We start from the raw sequence: 26034 nt of genomic DNA, 5'->3' as shown, positions 1-26034 counted from the left end.
TAGACTGCAAAAAAATCTTCCCTTAACTCTGACATTACAATTACAAACACACCGCGTCACTCACCTAAACAAAGCTTTCAGATTCTCAGGCAGCTCCGTTCTCCCCGCATACCCTGGGTTCATCGTAATGAACATGCCAACAGTCCCCACCAGCGGGATGGTCTCTCCCATGAAGTCAAACTTCTTCTTCTTGGCTTTCAGCGCGTCAAGCACACTCTTCACTTGCACCGACACCACTGAGAGCACCTCTATGGCGATCCGGTTGAACTCGTCGAAGCAGCCCCATGCCCCGGTTTGGCATAGACCTGGTGAATTAAGGATACGTTTTAATGCTGATGCTGATGTATGTAACAAGTGTATCATTTGTTGGTCTTCTAATAAATAAATAAATATTTTTTTTGGATCGACCGCTGAAAAGAATTTAGTGTATTGGAGCCCTGTCCGGAGAGGATAGACAGACATGATCGGTAAAATACGTATATTGATCTATCTATGGATTAGCCTATCATATCCTTTCAATGTGCGCTCTATGTAAGTTAATTTTAGCCATTTAATTGTCACGACAAAAACGAAGTGTGGTCAAAGTAAAGCCAAACCTTTGAAGATAGTCCCGCAAGACTTATAGTCCATCTGTTCGGAGCAGTTGAACACGTACACCATGATGCCGAGCGCTCGCCCCAGGTCTTTGGTCGTTTCTGTCTTTCCAGTCCCGGCCGGGCCGGCGGGCGCGCCGCCCATCACCAGATGAAGACTCTGAAATGAAGGCTCTATTGGTCTCTCTTTTAAAGGCCAGTTTATCGACTAATCATCAATGGGACTTATATGCCACTTCATGGTCACGTTACGGAAGAAGCCCTTCGAGTGACGCATCCTGGGCAGTCAGTTATTACTGACGCTGATCCGATTGGCCAATCTTTTCACCAAACTAATGAACTTTAGTCTAGCTCAAAGAGGAATATGACGAACTGATCCCATGACATACCTGCGTGAGCGTGATGTAGCAGCGGTCGGTGAGCGGCGTGATGACGAGGCGCGGCGTGTTGCCGAGGTACTCGTAGTCGTACAGGAACTGCGCGTCGCAGATGTTCGCGTAGCAGTGGTTCTGCGCCGAGTCCCAGCGGTGTCTGTGGGAAATGTGGAACGTTATGCTTGAAATCGCTGAAACTACGATTACAACGCATTGATTTAAAATTATGTTTGACACTGTCAATCTGTCAATCTCGAATACGAAATATTGAGGCACACATGCCAACGCCTAAAGTTTTATGGATCCTTAATATCCTTATAGGTAGTAAAGGTACCTATGATAGCGGGAAGACACCCGCAATAGTAGCGCAACACAACTCTTATAACTTTATCTTTGTTATAAGAGTGCAGAAATTACAATATCATTCTGCTTACCGACATCTCAGATAGGTGAAATAATCTTCAGCAAACGCTAATCGGAACTTTAACATTGACCCCACTCACCTCAACTGGCTCTGCCACTGGAATGCGTTGGAGTTCTCGACCTTAGCAACTATAAGCTTGGCGACGACGTCTCGCGAGTGCACGTCTATAGTACAGATGGTCATGATCTTCTGTCGGTCGCCCGGAGTGAGGTCGCCCAGTAGAAGCACGATTAGGGCGTTCAGTTGCGCTATCTGCTTCTTTTGGTAGTCTTTTAGTGCGTTTTCGTAGCCTGCGAGAATAACGGACGGAATACATTATTGTAGAGTTACTGCCAGTTTCATCTTTATCTATCCATAACCGGTAGTTATTTTCATACGATTTTGAGAGATTGTAACTTTTCATTATGTCAAAATCGTATGAAAGTAACTACCAGTTATGGATAGATAGAGTTATAGAAACTGGCAGTTAATATATCCATATTATCCATGTAGAAATAGTTTCCACCCTGTAGCTTTACCATCTTCACAATACAATAAAAGGGCATTGCGTAGCACTGGCAAAGTAAGAAATACTGTCCATATTTGCTATTAGGTCACCAAGTCCATTTTCTACTAACTACACCCAAAGCTTACCTTCCTCCAGCTTCCCAAACGCCTGGTTAGTCTCGGTGGTCCACCAGATCTGGGTGCCGACGAGCGCGGGCTGCGCGGGCCAGTCGAACACCCACTCGTCGCGAGACTTCTCCTCGTACGACTTCACGCAGTGCTCGAAGATGTCGCGCAGAGTGTAGCGCATGCAGTCTGTCACGCGGTTCAGCCAGGTTTCCACCTGGGGATTGAAGCTTTATAGTTTAGAATGCTTTTCCACCGGATAGGTATGTGCTGATATATGCAATGCCTTTGATATCCCCAATCATATTAATTGGTCAACATAGAATTGCACTGACGCGAATCGATCGTCGCAGTATAGCTGCATTTCAAATCTCGGGTGGAAAGTCAGGGTGCCTTTGGGTTTATTTATACAGGGTGTTGCAAAAAACGTATACTAAGCCGAAAAAAAATTTTTTTGGTTCGCGAATTTTGAAATTTCGATTTCAGTTTCGAGCTTAGATATACCATGCTGCACATGTAGGTTTCGGCTTAGTATACCCTTTTTGCAACACCCTGTATAGTCTTCGGCTACTTTGAAAAGTTTTCTTGTTGGAATATCATCCGGCGTCAGGCAAATAAGGCTCCATGACTATTCTTACACCATAATGTCGTAAATTTACAAAATATACTTTGCAAGTTTCTTATCAATCACTACATACATACATCTTCGTTTGATTCATTATATCATACCTTGCCAGAACAATCGCAGCACGGCGCCTTAAACGGCACGTGTTCCTCGTTCTCCTTGGAGATCATCTCGAAGGCGAGCTTGCTGCTTGCGCTCGGGAACACCAATTTGGCCAGGCTGTCGTAGAGCTTGGGCAGGTGGCGGCACACCGCCGGCGGGTTGTTGCCGTTCGAGAGGATGTCTGTTGGGAATGCAAGGGATTTAAGAGAGTCGTAGAAATGTTCGTAAAAGCTCCAAATTGGAATACTTTTTATGTTGGAAAATATTCTACAGCTGATCTTTAATCTTTTTTTCGAGTTTAATAATGTATTAAGAATAAAGGTGGATCATGTAATAGATATAAAGGGGGCAGATAAAGAAAATGGCGGCTGTTGCATACTTCTATAAGAATTATTGCCAGACCTTCGAATAGTTAGGCTGTAATAGCATGATTCCGTAAACCACTTTCATATCATTTCTTTATCCACCATATGTTTATTTTATTATAACTTACCGAGCAAATCCGCTGACGACACGAAGTAGAACCTCGGGTAGGCGAGCCGCTTGGTCTCCAGGTAGTTATTGAGCGCCTTCTCGCACATGTTGAGGCTCTTCATGAGGTCATCCAGTTTGTCCAGCAGACCCGGCTTGTTGGTCGCTTGGATCACGTTGGGAGTCGTGCCTATGTCTCGGAGTAGCTCCTGCGTTGTGAGGAGTAAGGGATGTTTTCAACATTTTAGGTCGTCTTATAAACATCATTATTGATAGTTTTTTTTTTATTCAGTGGTTGCGAACAGACGCAAGCCTCTACTATAGTAGGTACCTGATGTCCTCCTCATCGTGAACCGATGACGGCGACCTCAGGGGTTAGGCCCGGGTCTCCTATTTACGCCTTAGGTCGCGTCCAGCGTCAAGTCGTAGGCTGCGTCACGATGCTCACTACATCTACGCGCCAACGTCGGCGTGTGAGGGAGACCGCATCAGTACATTTCTATAGTGAGCATCGTGACGCGGCCTACGGCGTGACGCTGGTCGCGACCTACGGCGTAAATAGGAGACCCGGGCCTTAGTAGGACTTCTGCGGCGGTGGGCGCGGATGTGACTCTCAAAACCCAGCTTCGTGGCAAAGGTCCGGTTACAAGGATTGCAGAATAGTTCGCCGGCAAACTATAGTAGGTACTAACCTACATACATAGTTATTGACTTTGTGAGTACCTTAAAATCTTTATCAATGCCGTCAAATCTCTTGGAATCTTCTGGGAGTTGTGCTCGAATGTCGTCGGACCCTACGAAGATACTCTCCAAGTACTGCCATTTGCGTTGTACCTGTACGTTGTATTAAATAACAATTTATTTATTTGTTAATGCAGTGTTAGGAAAAGCATGAATATTATATAAAATACATATTAAAAACCCCACAGCAATATAACGCCCATTAGGGCTTAATATAAACAAACAGAACCAAAGAAGGGCTGAAGTATACACACGTACCTACATTATACATTGGGGTGAGATAATGGTCTTATACCATGGGTGAGATGTTTTGAACTTGTGGGTTTGCATGTCTGTTATTTAGTGTAACTAGTGACTAGGAAACATTATACTCACAAGCTACATACGTCAGCGTGCAACAAGGTGAAATCAGTTCAATTATAGTAAATTTAAGAGCATAGCTTAAAAGTCTGGTAAACTCCGGGTGGTATGAAAGGTTACTCAGAATTAGTAGGTTCAGTAGCCATTTTATAGTAGCATAAACTGGACTAGCCTAGCATCTAGCATTCTCTTAGCCGGTTAGCTTTCGTGCCCTTACCATGAGAATAAGGAGGGCGACCGCGATACACAACATAAAATTTTAAAAAAACCTAATTCTATATACTTACCAAAAAAGTGTAATTTACCTCAAACCACTGCTGTATGACGGCATCGGCGGTGCCGAGTTTCTTTTGCCAAGCGCTCACTTCCTTCTCATAGAAGCCGATGAATTTAGACGACATCATATTCTGAACTTGGTTCTATTGAAAAATGAAAGAATCATTATAACAATAATTTATCATATTATTATTATTAGTAGAATGTGTGACATCCACTATTGACACGAGAGCAGTCGAATCTGGTTACCAATGGCGTGGCATTCCAGACCTAGGGTTCCTATAAATCCTTTCTCCGCGGTCCGCGGTTTAACGTCATCACCGTTAGCTCGTTATCGTCGCCTGCTCAACATAGGGCCTCTTCCTAGGAGCACCATAACCGTATGTACTCGGCCTTCCTTATCCAGCCACTACCGGCTACCTGTCTACGATCGTCGGTCCAGCGGGCTCGGGGGGAAGCCCCCGGTCAGAGGTCAGAGTGTTATGTTGCTCCTAGGGAGAGGCCCTATGTTGAGCAGGCGACGATAACGAGCTAACGGTGATGACGATAAACTGGAGAAAGGATTTATAGGAACCCTAGCTCTGGAATGCCACGCCCTACGCTCTTCATGTTCAACTAAGGTTGTCTGTACCTGGTTCTCCTCCAAGATCTCGATGAGCTCCTCGCTGGCGCGCGGCAGCTTGACGCCCGTGCGCTCGTGCGGCACGTAGTCGAACTGCATCGCCGCCCACGTCGCCTCCAGTTCCCTGAGTTAGAGGAAGATAAAACTGTATATACCTCACTATTGATACATCTGTGATATCATGTTTAATGTTTTAATACCTACGAGTGGCGGTAATTACGTATATCCAAAATGATTAGTTTCTATAGGAGTTACCTCGTTATTTACACAATATTAGTTACTGTCGACGCGACTTTGTTCACGCACGCAAGTTGGTACATTTGTTACTTAACCGCACATTTTTTTAAACCCTTCTGGGATTTTGTTCTTGCACAGTCATTTTATTAGGACCATCCCCATAGTTCATAATTTTATTTCTGGTTCATGGACTATTGGCAAATAATACCAACTATAACTAGTAATGGTCTGAAGTACAAATGACTCACTTGAGTGTTTTCTCCATAGAGGCTTCTTTGATAGACTTGTCGACGATCGTCTTCACTTCCTCTTCATATTTGTGCAAATTGAGGGACATCAGGTCCGCCAGGGTTGTGTCGTCGTCGATGCTGAACTTCACCTTTAATGCCAATTAAATGAGGTTAAAATTTTATTAAAAGTAATGGAATAACGTTCAGAAGAGTTCAAACACTATCTAATACAAAAAGCTAAAGATACTAAGCTTAGAACTTTATCCGTAAGAAAGAAAATCACTTACTTGATTTATCTAATTCGTCTTGGTCAGTTTCATAAACATATTTACAACTATTTACATGGCATCTATAGCTATAGGATGTAGATATATGTACGACTATAGTATGAATTCTGACAATAGAAAACTACTGTTTACATTTTTCTGCGTCGAATCCTTTCTTTGCAAGGACTTCAGTTGGAATCCTTGCTTCTTGAATTCCCTCATGGAATACGAACGGTTCATCTTCCTGAATCTGTTCGAGCAGTTTCTTGGCTCATTTGGCTTTGGTCTCCTGAAATCTTGCAACTGTAGATACGCCTCATCTTTCATGCCAGTATTCATCACTTCAGGATCATTTTCAGTCTCTTTATGCCCATTAGTAAAGGTGACGTTGCTAGCTAAGCCCTCCAGGGATTTGAAGTCATCTAAAATTTCCTCAAATGAGATGCGGCTTTTGATTTTACTTTGATTGATGATTGATGGCATGGTGGTGTGATCAAGTGAGGTGAATGAAGGTTTTGGTGTCTAGATGAACAAACAATGATATATGATTAAGATATGACATAACTATAATAACAATGCATGGTTGAAGCATGTCTCTGAGCTGTTTTAAAAATTATATGTATACGGTAAATTCAATAGGTATCTAAATAGAAGCAGCAAATTCTAGAAGATGATAGCTAATAAGCGCATATTTTTTAGACAGATAAACCAATTTTCATGATACATTGCTAAGAAACTGTCAATCAAGTCTTCTCTTATAGGTCCAGCTATTTCAAAGTTACGAGGCCTCAGAGACACAAACCTAAATTTACACGCCAAACATATTTATAACATACCCCTTTTTCCTGCAAGAAATTATTTTCGTAAGATTACCTGGTAAGAGTAAATTACCTTGGTAGCCATCATGAGCTCGACCCAATGTCTGTCCTTCATGGCTGGGTTCTGTAGGTCGGTGACGGCTCTCAGAGAGGTCATCAGGTTCTTTATCGTGGATTCTATTGATGCGTACGGCTCCCTGGAATCAATAATGCAGTGCAGTGATGAAAGGTCGTTATATAACTGCAGAGGTAACTTATCCGCGCTTATCTCCAGAAACAGATACAGTGCCGTTCAAATCAGAAACTATAGTCCGATGTAGAGCTCGCTGTTATCGCCACAAAGAGATAGAAAACTGTGGTGTTCGCCTTTGCTCCTCCGGGGAGTGAGTACACCAAAAAGCAAAAGAAGAAGGCATGCTCATCAACAGAGGGTCCACAACACTCTGTCCTCGGCCTTCCAACCACTATCAGCCGTGCTATCAAATTCATATTCCATCCATCACGACCCATCACCCATCACGTCCGCACTGCTGGAGCATGGGTCTCCTTCCAAAAATGATGGGTTTTAGACCTAGGCCACCACGGATTGGTGGATTGGTGGACCGAACTATCAATTATATTCCATTAATATGAAGTAAGTGTACCCACCAAGACCGCATATCCTTGTCGAGCTGTCGCAGGTCCTTGGTGAAGCGCTTGCACTCCTGGTCCATGCCGTCCGCGTCGATCTTCTTCCACGGAGACTTCTTCCAGAACTCGATGGTGCCGTTCACTAGCTGGTAGTAGTCCCATAGTTGCTGCAAGAGTTGGGTTGGGGTTACTATGTATCATCGTAAATCGCTCATTTAGGTACGGTCAGGTGCAGAGAAAGCTGACCCCCCTCTCATAGTAATAATGCTTCTGAGGGGGGTCAGGTTTATGTGCCCCTTACTACCTAAGGTTGTGGGCTATCTAATTTCTGATTGTTATCATCAGTCTTGTTTACTAATAGTCATAAGCGAGCCACACGGCACTGTAAGCCGCAATTTTCAACCAAACACTTCCCGCTACCTGGTGAAGGTCTAGCAGGCTGGGTGACTTCACACTACTTTGGCCTGCGTACCTATGCGTATGTATACCTACTGTAGGTATTTTATGATTGTAACGGATGAAGCATCACGGCCAAAGATGGTGCGCCTATATCCCATTCCACGGGAAAATACAAAATCTATACATACAGGGTGGCCCAAAGAGTGACGTCCAAAGGAAAATGCTTGATTCCTTAGGTCAAGGGGTAGCCAAATCACCCCCATGTATGTTCAGCAATTTTTAGTAGTTTAGGAGTTATTATTTTTTTTCCAAATTTTCTACGAAAATCGACCTCAGTGGATTAATTATGTTTTATTATTTTTTGGATAACTTTTTTAAAGCATTTTTTATTTTTGTGTCATCCTCTTAAGTTGTTCTTTTAACCATAAAAGTTTCAGCTTCCTAGCTGTAATGTAAGTTACTTATTTTTTTATCGAAAGTTCGAATTATATCATCGAGCTAGACTGCTCTGAATTTTCTACTTGAAACTTACTTTTGAAGGCTTTTTTCTGCAAATAATACCCTATTAAGCAATAGTTTATTTTTATTTTTATGTAATTTTGGAACCTTGCGGAGTTTTTAAAATTAATAAGGCACCATGAGAATATCTTTTTCAATTTTTAATTTCAAGTAGAAAATTCAGAGCAGTCTAGCTCGATGATATAATTCGAACTTTTGATAAAAAAATAACTAACTTACTTTACAGCTAGGAAGCTGAAACTTTTATGGTTAAAAGAACAACTTAAGAGGATGACACAAAAATAAAAAATGCTTTAAAAAAGTTATCCAAAAAATAATAAAACATAATTAATCCACTGAGGTCGATTTTCGTAGAAAATTTGGAAAAAAAATAATAACTCCTAAACTACTAAAAATTGCTGAACATACATGGGGGTGATTTGGCTACCCCTTGACCTAAGGAATCAAACATTTTCCTTTGGACGTCACTCTTTGGGCCACCCTGTATAATTTATATTTTAAAAAAAAACTAACTCATATCTCATATAGTTCTCATGCCTATGTGACAATTGCTCACACACATTACTTTTAATGTATTCAAAATATTTTGTGATCTGTATACTTATTTAGTTACTTATTTTATATTTAAGTTATTTTTAGTTAGGTAACGCCCTTTAATGTTACACATGCTGTGGCTACATTTTTATTTAGAAGTGCATATGTCCTGTATTTCACTCAAATGTTATCAAATGTGTTAATGTAACTATCTTTTATGTGGTCCTTAAATTAAAAAATAAAAATAAAAAAAAAGACATCTGACAGACAGAACCCTAATTACATTCGAAGGGTAATTTTGGTTTGTATCGCATATCTTTCCCCGTGGAATAGTAGTATATTTTTTTATCTAAACTAACCTTAATAAGCTTCAGATCTCGCCTGCAAGCCTTCAGATGCTTGGTGTCGGGCGGCTGTATGTCGAACAGGCCGGCCGAGTGGCCCAGCACCTCCGCTTGCTTCTCGAACGCCAGCAGCTCCTGGTTCACCATGTCTATCTTCCTGTACGGTTCTTTGCATGACTCGAGGAATATCTGGGGAGAGAAGAAATGCAGGAAGAAAGGTAGTGATTGTCATGTCAACGTACACAGGTTCGTTAACGACGCCGATAAACTCGTTGCATGCGCGTTTCACCAATCACACCGCCGTATTTATGGCAAAACGCGATACAGTGACGTTTATCTGCGTCGATAATGATCCCGTTTAGCGTCAGTTGATATCTTAAATAATATCAGCACGAATAATGACAGGCCAGAGCAGTCTCCTCCTTTAGGTAGATAATAGGATTCGGAGCTCCACCTTACGCAATAGGCCAATAGCCGCGCCTCACTCCACATCTCCACAAGAACCTTAAAAGTGTCTTCTGCTCATTGGTCCACATATAAAATAACGTGGTCCCTAAGGTAATCTCACCTCCTTGTTCTTAAACTGGTCACGGTACATGGACTGGCGCAGGTTGCTCAGCGCCACCCGCTTGGCGATGAGCGCGGCGTGCGCGGCCTGCATCGGCGCTATGGTGTTCTTCACCACGGTGGCTAGCCGCACCAGGTTGCGCCACTTCTCTGGTAGCACGTCCAACTGGGTAGGGATGAAGGAGTTCAGATATAGAGGTAAGTAAACTTATTTCAAGTAATCTATCTATAGTCATTCCAAAATGGCGATATGGCTCGCATACGTTCAAGACGCCTCTGACCACGTTTTCGGGAGTCATGGTCGTGAGTAGAGAAGTCATTAAAACATTGAAATGCTATGAAAATTTAGCTGTAAAAAACGAATTCTTACCAAAGTATCAACTGTCCACTGATGCCCCTCTTCCGACTATTCCAATGAAGCGTGTCAATAAAGAAAATTCATTTGAAAGATGTCAAGAAACACCCGTATTTATAACCCGTAATGAAACATCTACTTGGCTTATTTCAATGGAAACCAAATATCTCTCACCTGCTCATAAGTCTCTTCAGGGAACTCCACTCCATATTCCTTCAGGACATCCATGATATCCCTGAGCGGCTCGAACATGAGGTCCGTCCCCGCGTCGACCTTGAGTTTAACCTCGTTGAGCACGCCCATGACCTTGAGCAGGCCGTCGTAGTCGTCTTCCTGCAGGTCCACTGATAGTTCTTTCACTGCGTACTCGATGAACTGTTCTAGGTCGTCGAGGCTGGTGGAGGGGCATAGGGTTAGGGAAATGTAAACGGCGCAAAATCTACGGATACTTAGGTACTTGAATACTTTTCGGAGGCTAGTTAATTCCTTTTATAGTTTTTAGTGGTGGTTTTGTATCCTTGGACCTAGATGATCGATTCTTCGCGTGTTGGATGTTGCATCACGAATCATCGCATCTGTTATTCACCTATTTACCCATGAAAACCGGCTAGAAACATTACAATGTTCTTATTTACGACCATTTCTGCTTACCTCTTATGCACATGCTCTTTGAGGTTTTCCTTGAACAGGTTGCTCCACTTGCCAATGACGTTCAGGATGGCTTGGTTCAGCCGCCTCAGGTTCAGTTGTAGCCAACCACCAGATAAATAGTCCACTGGGAGCGCAGATACTTCATCATAGAGGGCGTTGTATTTATCAATCTGTGTGGGAAGTTGAAAAGTAATGGTTAGTTATGTGTGTGTTGTTTGATGAAATAAATATAGAAAAGGCGAAAAAAAAATCATTTTCCATAGAAACTTTGTCGGTCACGTGACTTTTTACTATGTGTAATGTTTTATTTTTGTTTCGCGAATTTTGAATTTCTGATTTCTGTTTCGGGCTTAGATATACCATGCGGCACATGTAGGTTTCGGCTTAGTATACCCTTTTTGCAACACCCTGTATAAATAAATATAGAAAGTAACGTTATCCTGCGCAACTTAAAACGTCAATTAATTCATTCTTTATATTAAAAAAAAAATGTTTAGACTGCGGCCAAGCATTTTTATAGTTTAGGATTTTTGAGTGCCAAACTCACCTCTTTTTTATACTCTTCAAGCTTGGGCTTGACTTCGGGCGGATCCTCGCCCATCTCGAACCGGTACTTGTCGAACTCCTCGGCGGTGATGACGCGCCCGTACTTGAGGAAGCCCTGCAGAGCCTCTTGCCGGTCCTCCAGCCATAAGTGTGAGTAGGTCTCGTATTTCTGTGCAACAAATTTAATAAATAACTAGCAGTTCTCGCGAGCTTCGCTTCACCTTAAAAAAAATCCATGCGAATTGCGGGATAAAAAGTAGTTTAGTTAGTTATGTTCTTTTTCAGGGTCATATGTATACACAATTTCATTCAAATCTGTTCAGTAGTTTCGGCGTGAAAGAGTAACTGTCACATTCGCATTTATAATATTAGTTATGATTTCCTTAGAAATTATTAACCGTGCAAATTAACATTGATGAAGCTTTAAGAAAAGGTTTCCCAGTCCTTTCGGATAAGATACAAACGCCAATATAGTTACATAAAATTAATACACTCCTATTTTCGGGGGGTTATGGAAGACCATTCTTTGAGACCATCCGTTTCATGTACTAAGTTTCAATGATTAGGAGATTGCTTCTTACCGTGGTATACTGGATGATATCATTGACGGCGTTCTCAACCCTCTTCAGGACATCGTGATATTTGTCGATCAAGTCGTTTTGGTCAGCAATGTCATCTGAAATCAAAGGATAATTTTAGCAAGTACTTTGATTTATTACGTCATGAGATATTACACCTATTCACTTACTTGGTGACCGGTCCAGTAATTCCATGTCCACTAAATAAGCAGCGTAAATAAGAAAACATCCAATTATACTCGTACAATTTATCACCCTGTAAGGACTCCAATCGAAACCTAATCTTCGGATAGCAGTATTGCTACAATTTAGGGTCATTAGGTATGCGAAATTTATATATCAAAAGCTTGTAATAAGAAAAGTGTTACCAAAAGCCCTAGGTTACATCTGCTGTATTTACCTTCATATGTAGCGATGGGCACGACGGGGTCGATCCGGTGGAACAGCGTGGCCTGCAGGAACGTGTCCTTCATCATCTCCTGCAGCGTGTTGTAGAGACCGCCAACTTCGTCGTCGTCTAGCGATGGACTGAAGAATATGTCTGCAATGGTGTTCTTTTTATTAATTGTTACTAAATACACAATCACGTGCGAAAAGTGGCTGGTAATTATAGATAAATATATAAAATACACTTTATTTGTATACACTTAAACATAGGTACAAAAGGCGGTCTTATCACTAAAAGCGATATCTTCCAGACAACCTTTGGATGGACGGAATAACAGATTAAGATTGTATTGTAATTATTGAATGCGGAAAGCATCGCGTCCTGTGGCGAGCTTTGGCGGAGGTCTACATCCAGCAGTGGGCTGCTATAGGCTCATGATAATGATGATGAAATACACTCGATGATGAGATACATTAGGTAATTTTCACTAACTTAAGTTAATCAACTCATCTGCCAAGAACCAAAACGCTGTCCTTACCTTTCTTCACTCAACATTATAAGACCTATTTATATTACGGGCTGTAAAGTAAACGGCCCTGGACAGCTGCAGACCAGGTATCATTGGCAAAGATTATGCAAATGTCCAAAAGTCGGTATCATTGGTAAATATTATCTAAATGTCTGTGCTTACCCGGGTCTTTGAGCTCCGCCACAACCTCCATGAACGGTGCGTTGGGGCCCTTGGTCAGGCTGGTCTGCACCTCGAACAAGCTCAGGCTGGTGTCGATGGCTTTCATCACTTGTTCTGACACCTAGATAATATAATTCCATTTTAATATTATTGTAACGTCAATATACCGTTACTAACATAGACAATAATGTTCTGTGTTTATCTCTATTATTTATTTTTAATATTCTCGTCATCTTTGTCAGAAAAAAAGGTGCAACGCATTCTCCTAATTCCACGATCATGAACTCCTTTTTACATGTCGTCCACCTCATAATTATGCCTCTTCAGGCATACCATATGTGTTGTTAGTAGTCAGGACCGTATCACATGACCGTGTAACTCACCAGTGAGTCGACATACTTGACGTAGGCGGGCCAACGTTCCGCCCGGAATGCCTCCTCCTCATTCTCTTGCGCCTCCTCCGCTATCTCAGCCAGTTCCTCTGGACTGTAGTCTTCTACTTCCTCAGCCGGAGAGTCCACTTCTTCACCTAAATTCAAATATGTGGTTATAACTTTTTATGTAGCTACGTTTATTGTTGCCCGCAATAGTTACTTAGATAAAGTACGTGATGAATACTTTTTTTTCAGTTACATCTGACCTACACGAATGGCTAAGGTTGGATGATTTCCCATCATACATTCAATAATAAGAACACCAAGAAGCCACCAACTCAACAAGACATCTGAATACACATAAAAGCCACCAGACATAATATTATAATCCTGGATTACCTAAATAACTAAGTTACCTGCATCTCTCCGCTCCTGCCTCTCTTGCTTGGCGGCCAGCTTCTCCTCTCTCTTCACCCTCCTCGCCTCTCGTCTCTCCATCTTGGCTGCCAGTATCTCCTGCTTCTGCCGTTGTCTCTCTTCCCTGGCAAGGCGTCTCTCCTCCTTAAGAGCGTCTATCTCTGCTTGTTTAGCGGCGCGAGCGGCCCGGTCCTCGTCACTGAGGGTCTCTTCGTCTACCTCCTCTAGTTCTGGGATTTCGTCTTCCTCCTGAGATGCAGTTGGATATAAACAGGGATTTGATAAACCATAGAAAATATACAGTCCAAAATCGTTTGATCCATCAACTGTTAGCCCAAAGATTGCCTCGTAAACTACGTACAGTGGGCGAAACGTTCTTAGGTTATTTGAAAGTGGATATAAATTATATATAAACCGTGTAATATTAATATTATACTAACGTAATGATTAACTTACCTCTTCATCGTCCTTGATATTGAAAAACAGCTTATAATTTTCTCTTAGTATATCTTGGAACTCTTTGTGACTGTCCCGAATCACATCTCGTCTGAAAATAAATACAAACATGCTACGCAAAATAATGGACACACAAAGGTTATACTTATAATTTTTACTTTATCATATCAATTACTTCCTTCCTTATTTAATGCTGGGGGTATAAAAGGTAGTAAAGACAAAGACTGGTGCTGTAATGACGCGCCGGGCCATAACATACTGCGAACAAAATTATCTGTTTGTGGCTAATTAGCATCAAATTGCCATTTATTCGCATCATAAATATAAAGCACTGACCTCCTACAGAACCGATAGTGCCTCTCATGCACGGCCAACAGTTCTAGTTTCTGCGGGTTCTCCTTGCGATTGTGCAGCGGGATGTCGGCCCACTTGCCGATGTTGAACACGCCTCGCTTCATGTTCTCTTGAGCTTTTAGTACACGCTCTTGGAGATCGTTGATGGCTTGGTACACTTCCGCCATCCAGTCGGTAACTTGGGAAAGGGGAATTGGTTTAAAGTTAGTACTAGCCTAGTTTAGGTATTTATCGGTAAATAATTCGGTATATAGAACTGTGACAAAACACGATGGTAAATAGGGACATTCGTATCTCTCTAGCACGTAAGGCATAAAATACGTCGGCTGTGTCTTATTCTGTTACCCCGCTTAAATTGGTCACTGGCAACGGCAGCAATGTTCGTCTGCCGTTCTATGTTGGACGCGGGTATAACAAACTTTATGGGACTAACGTATTTACAGTGATTTATATGTAATTACCTTCGATGGGTTGACTGGTAGAAAATGAAGTCCACCCTTTGTACACTTATTTTTATATTTGTGTAATAAAGGATTAAGAAAATTAATTAATAATTACACAACTCACAGTCATCGTTCCAGCGACACCTCCGTCGCGTGGCTGCCCTCGCGGATCGCGTTGTACCACGCTATGGCGCGCTACAGACGGTACAGTTAGATACACAACTCACAGTCATCGTTCCAGGTGAGCTCCTCGACGCCGCGGCCCAGCAGCTGGTCGATGAGCTCGATCTCCCGCTCGATGAGCGCCACCTCCGTCGCGTGGCTGCCCTCGCGGATCGCGTTGTACCACGCTATGGCGCGCTTTAGGCGGTTCAGGTCGTACTGTTAACAATCGTAGCGTTAATCGGTGCCTTGACTTGTAGAGGACAAGCTCCAATGACATTAGAGACACGAGTATCACGACATTTGTCCGCTATTCGATCGACTTTGTCGGCTGGCACAGCTTTTAAACGTAATTACGAATCGCACGGTAAATATGGAGAGTAATTAGCACTAGGCATTGCGTTACTAAATACGAGTAAAAACTAACCTGCAACTTTTCATTGCGTGCGTACAGCTCGAGACCTTCAGCCGGTATTCCTTCTTTATCCAAATACTTCATGTATTTTATCTCATTCAGCAGCATCACCAGCTGTTGAACAGTTCAAATTAGACATTATATTATAAGAAATGTTTTACTCTTTATGACAAAGCGAATCGAGATTATACAGTTATTGCATGATATAAAAACCATAGTTACCTCAGGTGCAAAGTTGAGCCTGACAAACGGCGGGTCCCGATAAATGAGATTCTTGGCGAGATGCGTCTTGCATATGCCCGGTACAGTCGCGCACCACGCCTTGAACGTCTTGTCCTCCAGCGCGTTCAGGTAGCCCAGCATCTCCGCGTGCTTCTGTTTCAGGTACGTCGCGTATTCTGTTTCGATTATGCTGTGTAGGTGCAAATAAAGCATTTTGTAATTATTGTGTTCTATTTACTTTAGTCAGATTAAATATCATAATGAGTAAATTTACTGACCTTGGTTCTTAAAACGCTAAGAAAGTATTGTTCAACTAATGCTACATATCTAATATAAGCAAACATATTTAGTTGTTCCAGTTGGCGCCCAACATGGGACTCAATTGGCGCCCAACATGGGACTCAATTGGCGCCCAAAATGGGACTCAATTGGCGCCCACCAAGGGACACATATGGCGCCCAACACGGGACAAATTACAAAATTAAATAACTTGGTAAACACTCACGGGTCCTCAAATAGTAGAAAGTCGTCCATGGGCAGTTGTATGCGCGTGCGCAGCTTGTGCAGCCACCACAGCACGCCGGCCACGGGCGGCAGGTACGGGTCCACCATCGGACGCTCCGGACCCTTCGTCAGCTTCTGCACCGTTCACATACAGGGTGTTAGGAAAAGGGTAATGTAGGTAGAAATTAAGTGACTTGGGTGGTCACTGTCTACAATTTTTGCTATATGACTTTGGACAGATAGAATTAAAAATCGCGTATGTTATATTTTGTAATGGCCTCTCTCCTTCCAACTCTCACTTATGGAAAGGCCCCCATTTTCATATTGTTTTTTGGCAGCGCACGTAATAATAATTATTAATGGCACTCACGGCCATTTCCTCATCGAATATCTCCTTGACAGCATCCAGATTTGCGTGCATGAGGTCCAGAAGCCGCGGCAGCTTCGGCGTCAGCTCGTCCCTGATGATGGGCCGCTTGAACAGGTCGCCGATTATTTGGAAGAACTGGAATTAAATAATAAAATACTCCATTCATATGATAACGGATATTATCATTTATATTGCTGGAAATATACCTATTTTGTATCAGCAGCCCTCCCACATTAAAAATTATTTTGAAGGACATCCTTTTTTTAAAATTTAGCTGACACCCTGGATTGATATGTACAGTTATACACACATTGGCTTAAGTTTTTATCACGGAGTACCAACGATCGTCACAAGAAAGTAAGTCATTACATAACATTTCACAGCAAACCTTAAAGAAATGCTCCAAGTTGTGGCACTGGTCCAGCCCCTGCGCGAACAGCGAGGCCAGCTTCCGGTCCACATCCCCCAACACCCGCATGTGTTTCCGGTAGTCCTCGTCAAAGCTGGCGTCTTCCGGGTCCGCCGGGTCGTACGTGATGTTGCCGAGCTGCGTGTAGTCCAGCTGGTAGTCGTCTAGGATCTGGAGGAGTGGAGCTGCGTTTCAGTGTGCCACCAATGTTTCTTTTGTTTGTGGTTTGGTGGACATAATTATTAACTTATTCTAATACATATAATTCCTTCCAGACAACCTTTGTTAGTTAAGTGACAAATAAAGTTCCTATCTCAACTGGACTGATTTCTTGCGTACAAAATGGCGCTTCTAACGAAACTATCATAAAGAATCAGAGATAAAATGTGGGGAGATGCAAAAATTAATATAGAAACCTGTATCCTAACTAATATTATAAATGCGAAAGTAACTGTGTCTGTCTGTCTGTCTGTCTGTTACTCTTTCACGCTAAAACTACTGAAAGGATTTGAATGAAATTTGGTATACATACGGTCTAGACCCTGGGAAAGAACATAGGCTACCCCGGAATTCCCACGGGAAAACTTTTTAAGGCGAAGCGAAGCTCGCGGGAACAACTAGTTTTAAATAGAAGAAGCTGTACATACGTACAAATAAACCTATTTAAAAATGAGATCAGAAATTTTGTCTTCACAAATCCAGAAGTAGGTACCTGCTAGCTAGGCTGACTAACACTACCTCGCTCTCCTAGCTTGAAAAACTATAGCTTCGTATAGCCCGGGCATTACCTTGATACACTCAGCACTGAGCGTCTTGCCCCTCAAGCCGCAGAACTCCACCTTCTCCAGCTTGAGTATCTCGACAGTGGCCTCGAGGATGTTCTCGATCATTCTCAGCCGCTTCAGGTACGTGTTGAAGCGCATGAACACGCGGTCGAAGTCGAACGCCCAGCGCACCGGTAGAGCGCCCGCCGGGAAAAACGTGTGGACCTTGTCGCGGTTCAGCTCGTATGTTGCGCTGGAAGAGAGTTATACATTGTATTTTGTTGAAGGTTTTGATTACGGCAGATAAGCTCGTAAGTATACGGCAGTATCGTAATACAGATGTTACAAGCTAGGCTAATAAGATAAATACTTTGCTCTATAATCAGAAATATGGCCAATCGCCAGGCTTCAATGTACCTACGTGTGACGTATATGGCGTGAGAATACTTGCGATGTTTTTTTGTTGATAACGGGAGCGCTTTATTGGGTGCCAATTAGGAAAATATGGTTTACACTGTTAAGTTAACTGTTGTACTCACACAAAGTGCTCCAATATAGACATGGCCTTCCTGAGCTTGAGCAGTTGCTCGTCGGGCTCGCCCTGGAACAGCGAGGGCGGGTCCACGGCGGCCGAGCACTGCTGGATCACCAGGTTGCACACCTCGCGCAGCAACGCTGTGGAATGGGTTTGTGGTTTTACCAATGTAAGAAACGCTTGGACTTCCGTAGGTTTTTACATAACATTGTTAATTATTTACTGTTGACTACAGAGCCTCCTCCATGACTGGAGGTAGGTAGTTATTATTATCTGTGCTGGAGATTACCAAAAAGTAGCCTATGACACTCTATAAACCATTTGATTTGCGTTTTTTCTTTCTTTTGTGAGATGATTTCTTGGGGTGAACTTTCGTAGCCATATTTGTAGCCATAAAATTGTCTCGCCTATAATCTAAGAAAACTAACATCATAAACCACGTGCACTCACGTATAAGCTTCTCCACGCTGCAGTAGTACCTCGAGTTCCCCCACAGCAGTCCAATGCAATGGAACAGTGGTCGGATGAGCGGGCGCGCCTCCAGGAAGTCCGTGGCCTCGAGGGCTTCCAGGTGCGGCACCAGCGGCCGCTGGTAGATGTAGATGTCGCGGGACTCTACTATCGCTGCAATTTATGACTGGATTTCAGAATGACTATAATGGTAATCTCGTACTGATGTAAGTATATAGCATATAACATTGCGGACTTCTAATGAATATTAGGAGTTGGAGGGTCGTATCGTATACGTATTAAAAGTAAAGGAAACTAGAACGTTTCCAGTCTGAAATTGTGCCGTTAAATGTGAGTACCTAATAAATATAAATAAATAATAAATATGTGGGGACATCTCACACACGGCCATCCGACCCCAAGCTAGGCAGAACCTGTGTTATGGGTGTCGGACAGCTGATATATCTACACAAATACATAGATAGATAGATACTAAATATAAATATCAACACCCAAGACCCGAGTACAAATATCTGTCTTTAAACAAATATCTGCCCCAGCCGGGAATCGAACCCGGGACCTTCGGCATAGCAGTCAGGGCCACTAACCACTACGCCATTCGACCTAATTGTGCATTTCAGCCTAGGGTTCCGAACAACAGCAGGTCTAGTACAGGTTTGATAGTTTGTCGAAAACTATAAAAGTTTACGTTTTCTCGCATACTAAGTGGCGCCCCTAATGGAAACTATCATGAAACTTTTGACAGATAATGTATGCAGATGACAGGTGAAAACGTAAACTTTTTTCCTTTTCATAAATAGCAAAACCCGTACTAGAGGGTCAGTTACCTAAACCATTCACAATCTGCCGATAAAATGAATGAGCCCTAAACCACATACCAGCAACAACATTAGTGAGCATGGTCTTGAAGCAGTCCAGATACACGCTCCGGGTGTCCTCGAGGTAGTGCGCCATGCGCTTGACGCGCGGGTCCCGCAGCTGCCCGTAGATCCCCTCCAGATTCTTCAGCCGGTTGGCGTAGAACTGCAGGTCAGCCTCGGGCAGAGGGAACTTGGTCCTTTTGAATGCTGGAATAGGAGTCGTGGTTAGAAATAGAGCTTTTGTATTTGTAACCGAAACTAAACTACGGCAAGGAGCGAATCGAAGCGAGGACTTATGACTACTTATGCCGATGAACAGATTTTGAACATGGCTGCACTCTTGTTAAATTATCAATGATCTCTAAAACGGCGGGTACATATAAATGCGGTTTAAAAAGTTTTCGTACTTAACTGGTACCTAATGAGTTTACTGACCTATGTAAGAGTCCTCTTGCAGCAGATCGTGCACTTGTTGGGCCCACTTTATTACGGCTCCTTCAATATTAGTTTTTAGATTCAGGTCCACATCTTCACCATCGCTGAAATTATAATTATAAAAGGTCGTGTTAACTATTATCTCAATTTTATATTGACACACCGACTACCGAATGGCGTAGTGGTTAGTTATCCTGACTACTGAGCCGATCGTCCCGGGTTCGATTCCCGGCTGGGGCAGATATTTGTTTAACCACAGATATTTGTTCTCGGGTCTTGGATGTGCCCGTAAAATTGCAATAGGCCCGCCCCCTATTACATTGGGACTAACATAACGCTCTGGCGAAAATTGGGTGCAGCAATGCACCTCTGCCTACCCCGCAAGGGAGTACCTACATTAGTACAAGGCTTGAGTGTGTGTGTGTGTACATTGACACATATACGTACTTATGGCTGCTTTTAATATATGAAAGATAGTGATAATTATTAGAACCGCCATCAGTAGGTACTTACGTCTCTTTCAGTCGGACGTCTGCCTGAAATATGTCCTCCACTCCTGCAGGAATGGGCAGCATCACCTGACTCGTCATTTCACCTTTCAGCTGAAATAAAAAGCTATAAGTAGGTAGTTACACTTGCAGCAATAACAATAAACTGGTAAAGTTCGAATCACACTTACAACGTATGATGTAGGTAGTTAGACTGTATTCAGAAAATGCCACACATTAATGGCACACAGGGCAGTAGAATAAATAAATAATCATAACAAAACAGACCTGGTGCATCAGATTCCTCAGTTCATTGACATGCCTGGTCATGTCGAGCTTCACGACGCGGGGCCAGCCGCGCTGGTTGTCGGGGTTGCACAGCATCGGCCCCACCACCTCGTCAGCCAGAACCGCCAGGTCTTGCAGCACATTGCCTGATAGCTCACCGATTGTTAGGATCTGGAAGTGTAGGGAGGGCTTAAGAAGATGGAAGTGAATAGTTTTGTTTGTGACATAAGTTACGTAATGCCGTTAGAAAATTTTGTTCTTGGGAAAATTGCGATGACTATGACTTTTTTTTAAAATTCTTCTTACAAATTATATAGGTTGTGTATTATTATACCAAGAACAAAAGTTGCTAAGAATTACAATTCGTATCACCAGAGGAGTTAAGTTTATGGGACACCCTCACCCTGTATGTTCTTAGGTACTATCAGTTAAATATACTTATTATATTTGAGTAGATACTACTGATATATGTTAGCCTTCCTTCATGCCTAATGTGGTAAATTGGCGCCGTCATCTCATTCTAGGTGACGGCGGTGGTGGACAGACTAGTTATTTAGCCCACTAGTTTGGGTCAATGTTGCATTCCATATTCCATCAGTAAGTAATCTTAAATCAATCTATCTTAAATTAATCCAAAGCTGGTATTTACTTACATATTATGAAGAGAACTCACCTCACGAAAATTATTATTCTTTATTATATCAGGTTCTCTTCTTAGAAAGTAAATCATTTTGCCTCTGCTCATAGCTGGAAAACCTAAGGATGCAGTCAGGAGACCCGCAGTGTTCATACGGAACACTATGATGTCATGCTTTGGCGTCTCAAAAAACCTAAATAATAAATGCTGAAATGAGAAATTATTGACTTTATCAAAGTGAGAAAAAAATTTAGAGATAAGGATTTGAATACTTTATTTTCATTTAGTTCGTCTGAGTTTCAAATTATAAAGTCTATGTTACCCTCTCTTCGCCTGTTATAAACTTTGACCATTTATCTATTTTCTGCTTAAGTGATCTAAGGATGTATTCTGATAAAAATTCTAAACGTAGATCTATGTCTTCTTTCTGAAAATTTAAAACAATTATGTAGTAATTATGTTTAACAAACATTTACTTACTTATGCAGGAAATATTACAGTATGCTATTCTTCTATGGCGCATTTAACTTGTGAAGGGTCTGTTTCTAGTGGAGTTAGCGGTCATTTTCAGAAATTAGGCCGGTCTATGAACTCTTGAGAATTTCAACATTGTATGTTACCTTTAAATACGCTATAAATGGGTACTGTTGCGACCACCATATAATATTGCTCTTAAGTGGGCACAGCAATGCACGTGAACAAATAAATTGAGAAAGTATTCAGAAGAAAATAACTTAGAAAACTTGCCTCTGCTGCTGCCATGATGTGATTATGGTACTAGTACTTATCCCAGCACCCTGCTCATCCAAACAGCATTAGTTTTAATTTTTTTTCAGATAAGTACTGATAACTTAAGAAATAATAGCAAAATTTTCTAAAGTAAACAATTTCATTTCATAAACACCAAGTTTACGTTTCCATGACAACAGGCGAGCGCGGTATTTTTGAACTAAGAAATATTCTGAAAGTAATCACAGAATAGATGACACTTGTCGCTACTCACCGCTAGATGGCAATAATGTGTTTAGATATTAACCCCTGCATTACCGACGCAAACATTTGTAGTAAAAAGCTTAGAATAATAACGACTCGCGCATTTCCGCAAAAGTTAAGTTTTCTACGAACGAAGGTTTGATTTCAGTTTCAAACCCACACTCTATTCATCAGTTTTCACTGTATCCAATATTTCGTCCAAAGAAGCGTGAAGCTGTTATTATTCCGAATCTAAAACCAACTATGGTCTATGGTCAGACCACCTTAGTCTATGGTCATTATTGTGTAACAGTTGTTGCTACTCACCGCTAGATGGCAATATTGTGCGGCCTGTTTTAAACTTCCATTTCCGGTATGTATTTCGTATCCGTATTTGACCCTGCATTACCGACACAAAGATTTCTAGCAAACAGCTCAGAATAATATAATAATAATAATAAAACACAAATAGGTGGGTTTGGCAATAAAACACTTTTCCACAAATAGGTGGGTTTCAAACCCACATGACATGTAACTGTTTTTTGACTTTCCATAGTGTGACGACGTGACGACTGACTGGATTTAATCCAAATCAAAAGTCTAAAGAAGCGCGATACCGTTATTATTCTGAACCAACCAATACCCATAGAGCGGTGGTAGCTCAGTCGGTTAAGCGCCCGCTTCTCAATCAAGAGATGCGGGTTCGAATCCCGGCGCTGACATGTACCAATGAGTTCTTTTAACTTAAGTACAATGTATACCATCGCTCTTACGGTGAAGGAAAACATCGTGAGGAAACCTGCATATCTAGATTTAGCACATCTAGATATGTGAACCCACCAACCCGCAGTGGACCAGCGTGGTGGGTAATGGTCCAAGCTTAGGAAGGCAGTATAGACCTTGGGGATATGCACAAAGGTTCCACTCGAGAGAGCCAGGTGCAGTAGGCCTAGACAAAAGCCATTCTACAAACGTTAACGACTATCGCTAAAAAAAATTTGTTTGGATTTGACATTTGGTTACGACAGCTAGCGAAAACGAAAAAAGAATGATAGCCAAAAGCCGGAATTCTTATCGTTAAACGAAACGTCCAACTTTCTACAGCGTCATACGACTATTTTCAATAGAAAGGGTAGCCAACATCCAAATTTGACATTCGATATCGCTGCGTGGCGTTAGAATTTGAACGATAACCGAGCGTATGTCATTACCTTGTAGAAAGGGTTGATATAAGTGTCAAAGTACTCAAAGTTTCTTTTGCAGTGCAAATTATTGTATTCTCGTGCAAATACCTAATAAGTAGATCTTGCAGTTTTGTGATACGCCGCCGGTTGTTTGTTTTAATTATGCTGGCACTCCGTATGTTGTGGGCTGCTCATAATGAGGAAGTCTGGCGAAGACGCCAACTAAGACAAAGAAATCGCAGGCGTCTCGAAAACATTGATGAGATGCCGGATGTTTCCTTTCAAGAAAGGTTTCGCCTGGACAAACCAACGTTCAGAGAACTTTGTGGAGACCTAAGGGCTCGTACAAATCTGCGTGGTACAAATGCCATTCCCATTGAAGTTAAGGTAGGTACATAACCTAACCTATTATTATTTTGTATCGTAGATGTAAATAAATAAGTACTTTATTAATCGATAGACCATTTAACTATCATATTTTGTTTTCCAGATATTATGTGCCCTAAGTTTTCTGGCTACAGGGTCCTACCAGAGAATTGTTGGTGTCACCCAGCATCTGCCACAGCGCACAGCCAGTAGATGCATCCGGCAAGTTGTTGAGGCACTGAACCACCCCAGTATCACAAACAAGTGGATAGTGTTCCCGCTAACACGACAAGAAAGAGTGAAAATAAAACAAGAGTAAGTACCTAGTTGTAAATTAAATAAGAGATAACCTCCAAAAATACCAATACATAGTACAAATATATGTATTAATAATATTATTACCTTTATTAAAAAATATGAAATGAATGTCATATTTTTTGCCAGATTCCAAATGAAGTTTCGTTTGCCTGGAGTCATTGGCTGTATTGACTGCACTCATGTGGCCATTGTAAAGCCAAGTCATGAGGAACACCTTTTTTTTAACAGAAAAGGGTATCATTCTTTAAATGTACAAATGGTAAGCGGAGTTGATTTTAAACAAGGTTTATATCATCTTAATTCTATTTGTGCGTTGGCGTTTGTGCATTCTTCATAATTCCATAAAGTCTAAGATCCCCATGATTTAAATGTACAGTTGAACAAGCTGATTCATGATCCTTAGAACCTTAATTAATAAATATTTTTTTATTGCAGATCTGTGACAGCAATTTAAAAATAATGAATGTAAATTCAAAGTTTGGTGGAGCAACACATGACTCGCACATATGGGCTGCAGGTCAAGCAGAACCATACATGCGTGAATTGCATAGAAATGGAGAACAAGTTTGGCTATTAGGTAATTTGTTATTAAACTTTAATAAATTTAACTGTAGTAACTAGGTAACCACTAACATGAATTTTTGTTTAATCCTTTACTTCAGCACCACAACAAAGAGGAAATTAACAGACTATGATATAGTTAATTACCTAAGATTGCCTTTGTCTTTATTTTAGGTGACTCCGGATATGCCCAGAGAGCCTGGCTCATGACGCCTATACTCAATGCTGCAGAAGGTTCGCGAGAAGCGGAATACACAAGGCGGCACATCCAAGCGAGAAATTGCATAGAAAGATGCTTTGGTGTCCTTAAATCACGGTGGAGATGTTTACTACGTGATAGAACGCTCCATTATCACCCTTATGTCGCCAGCAGAATCACAACTGCATGTGCTGTACTGCACAATATTGCATTACATGCCCGCATGCCCGAACCTGACGAGCTTCCACCAGCCAACGATGATGATTTTGTGCAAATAAATAATATTCAAAATCATAATGATTTAATCCAGGGCAGAGCCATGCTAAATATTTTAGTTAATAGATTGTAGTTTGTTAAACATTATGACAGTTTGGTTTTTATGTAATTAGTTAGGTTAATTGGTAATAATATAATTAGGTTAGATAAGTAAAAACTAGGATAATATCTGGATATTCTGTTTAATCATATTTTTGAAATACTAAATAAACACTGATCCATCATACAATAAAGTCTTTCAAATAATCAACCTTAATAAAATAAATGTTATTTTGATGAAATACTGATAAATACTAGGGTTTTCACATAACCATGCAAAAAAACAAGTCATATTCAGTGTTCTAATCAACATTATCCACAGAAAATCTAACGATAGTCTTTATGTTTATTATTAAAACTTCTATCACACATATTAATTAAAACATAAAATAAATCAAACAAAACATTAATTATTATTAAAACTTCTATCACACATATTAATTAAAACATAAAATAAATCAAACAAAACATTAATTATTATTAAAACTTCTATCACACATATTAATTAAAACATAAAATAAATCAAACAAAACATTAATTATTATTAAAACTTCTATCATAC

General features: G+C 41.3%; 2 protein-coding genes across 2 annotated transcripts in view; one reads left to right on the top strand and one right to left on the bottom strand.

The window, feature by feature from the left end:
• LOC105387603 (dynein beta chain, ciliary) overlaps nucleotides 1-22504 on the bottom strand; it is a 71288-nt gene extending 48784 nt beyond the window's left edge. Inside the window, exons 1-41 of the mRNA XM_048630361.1 lie at nucleotides 22305-22504; nucleotides 21880-21984; nucleotides 21594-21764; nucleotides 20921-21091; nucleotides 20658-20746; nucleotides 20145-20248; nucleotides 19728-19916; nucleotides 18829-19002; nucleotides 18383-18518; nucleotides 17868-18096; nucleotides 17059-17250; nucleotides 16671-16805; nucleotides 16302-16435; nucleotides 15797-15986; nucleotides 15587-15688; nucleotides 15225-15378; nucleotides 14537-14732; nucleotides 14201-14291; nucleotides 13744-13993; nucleotides 13337-13482; nucleotides 12954-13074; nucleotides 12275-12415; nucleotides 11878-11972; nucleotides 11298-11465; nucleotides 10751-10920; nucleotides 10274-10493; nucleotides 9746-9910; nucleotides 9193-9366; nucleotides 7400-7548; nucleotides 6825-6948; nucleotides 5686-5816; nucleotides 5210-5324; nucleotides 4608-4721; nucleotides 3925-4035; nucleotides 3224-3410; nucleotides 2733-2911; nucleotides 2025-2220; nucleotides 1471-1681; nucleotides 983-1124; nucleotides 597-753; nucleotides 65-305 (exon numbers count right to left, since the gene is read on the bottom strand). Of these exons, the coding sequence (XP_048486318.1) occupies nucleotides 65-305; nucleotides 597-753; nucleotides 983-1124; nucleotides 1471-1681; nucleotides 2025-2220; nucleotides 2733-2911; nucleotides 3224-3410; nucleotides 3925-4035; nucleotides 4608-4721; nucleotides 5210-5324; nucleotides 5686-5816; nucleotides 6825-6948; nucleotides 7400-7548; nucleotides 9193-9366; nucleotides 9746-9910; nucleotides 10274-10493; nucleotides 10751-10920; nucleotides 11298-11465; nucleotides 11878-11972; nucleotides 12275-12415; nucleotides 12954-13074; nucleotides 13337-13482; nucleotides 13744-13993; nucleotides 14201-14291; nucleotides 14537-14732; nucleotides 15225-15378; nucleotides 15587-15688; nucleotides 15797-15986; nucleotides 16302-16435; nucleotides 16671-16805; nucleotides 17059-17250; nucleotides 17868-18096; nucleotides 18383-18518; nucleotides 18829-19002; nucleotides 19728-19916; nucleotides 20145-20248; nucleotides 20658-20746; nucleotides 20921-21091; nucleotides 21594-21764; nucleotides 21880-21984; nucleotides 22305-22319 (6284 nt within the window). The 5' untranslated portion in view covers nucleotides 22320-22504. The remainder of the gene's footprint in view (nucleotides 1-64; nucleotides 306-596; nucleotides 754-982; nucleotides 1125-1470; nucleotides 1682-2024; nucleotides 2221-2732; nucleotides 2912-3223; nucleotides 3411-3924; nucleotides 4036-4607; nucleotides 4722-5209; nucleotides 5325-5685; nucleotides 5817-6824; nucleotides 6949-7399; nucleotides 7549-9192; nucleotides 9367-9745; nucleotides 9911-10273; nucleotides 10494-10750; nucleotides 10921-11297; nucleotides 11466-11877; nucleotides 11973-12274; nucleotides 12416-12953; nucleotides 13075-13336; nucleotides 13483-13743; nucleotides 13994-14200; nucleotides 14292-14536; nucleotides 14733-15224; nucleotides 15379-15586; nucleotides 15689-15796; nucleotides 15987-16301; nucleotides 16436-16670; nucleotides 16806-17058; nucleotides 17251-17867; nucleotides 18097-18382; nucleotides 18519-18828; nucleotides 19003-19727; nucleotides 19917-20144; nucleotides 20249-20657; nucleotides 20747-20920; nucleotides 21092-21593; nucleotides 21765-21879; nucleotides 21985-22304) is intronic.
• Nucleotides 22505-23476: 972 nt separating this feature from the next.
• Nucleotides 23477-25925, top strand: LOC119694432 (putative nuclease HARBI1). Its single transcript, XM_011565626.3, has 5 exons — nucleotides 23477-24100; nucleotides 24204-24394; nucleotides 24524-24656; nucleotides 24833-24974; nucleotides 25133-25925. Exons 1-5 carry the CDS (start codon nucleotides 23876-23878, stop codon nucleotides 25504-25506), a joined length of 1065 nt encoding a protein of 354 aa, XP_011563928.2. The 5' UTR covers nucleotides 23477-23875; the 3' UTR covers nucleotides 25507-25925.
• The last annotated feature ends 109 nt before the right edge of the window (nucleotides 25926-26034 follow it).

The sequence above is a fragment of the Plutella xylostella genome, chromosome 25, assembly GCF_932276165.1.
Source record: "Plutella xylostella chromosome 25, ilPluXylo3.1, whole genome shotgun sequence".
NCBI lineage: Eukaryota > Metazoa > Arthropoda > Insecta > Lepidoptera > Plutellidae > Plutella > Plutella xylostella.
Note: the sequence above shows the minus strand (reverse complement) of the source record. Positions and strands in the feature narration are given on the sequence as shown.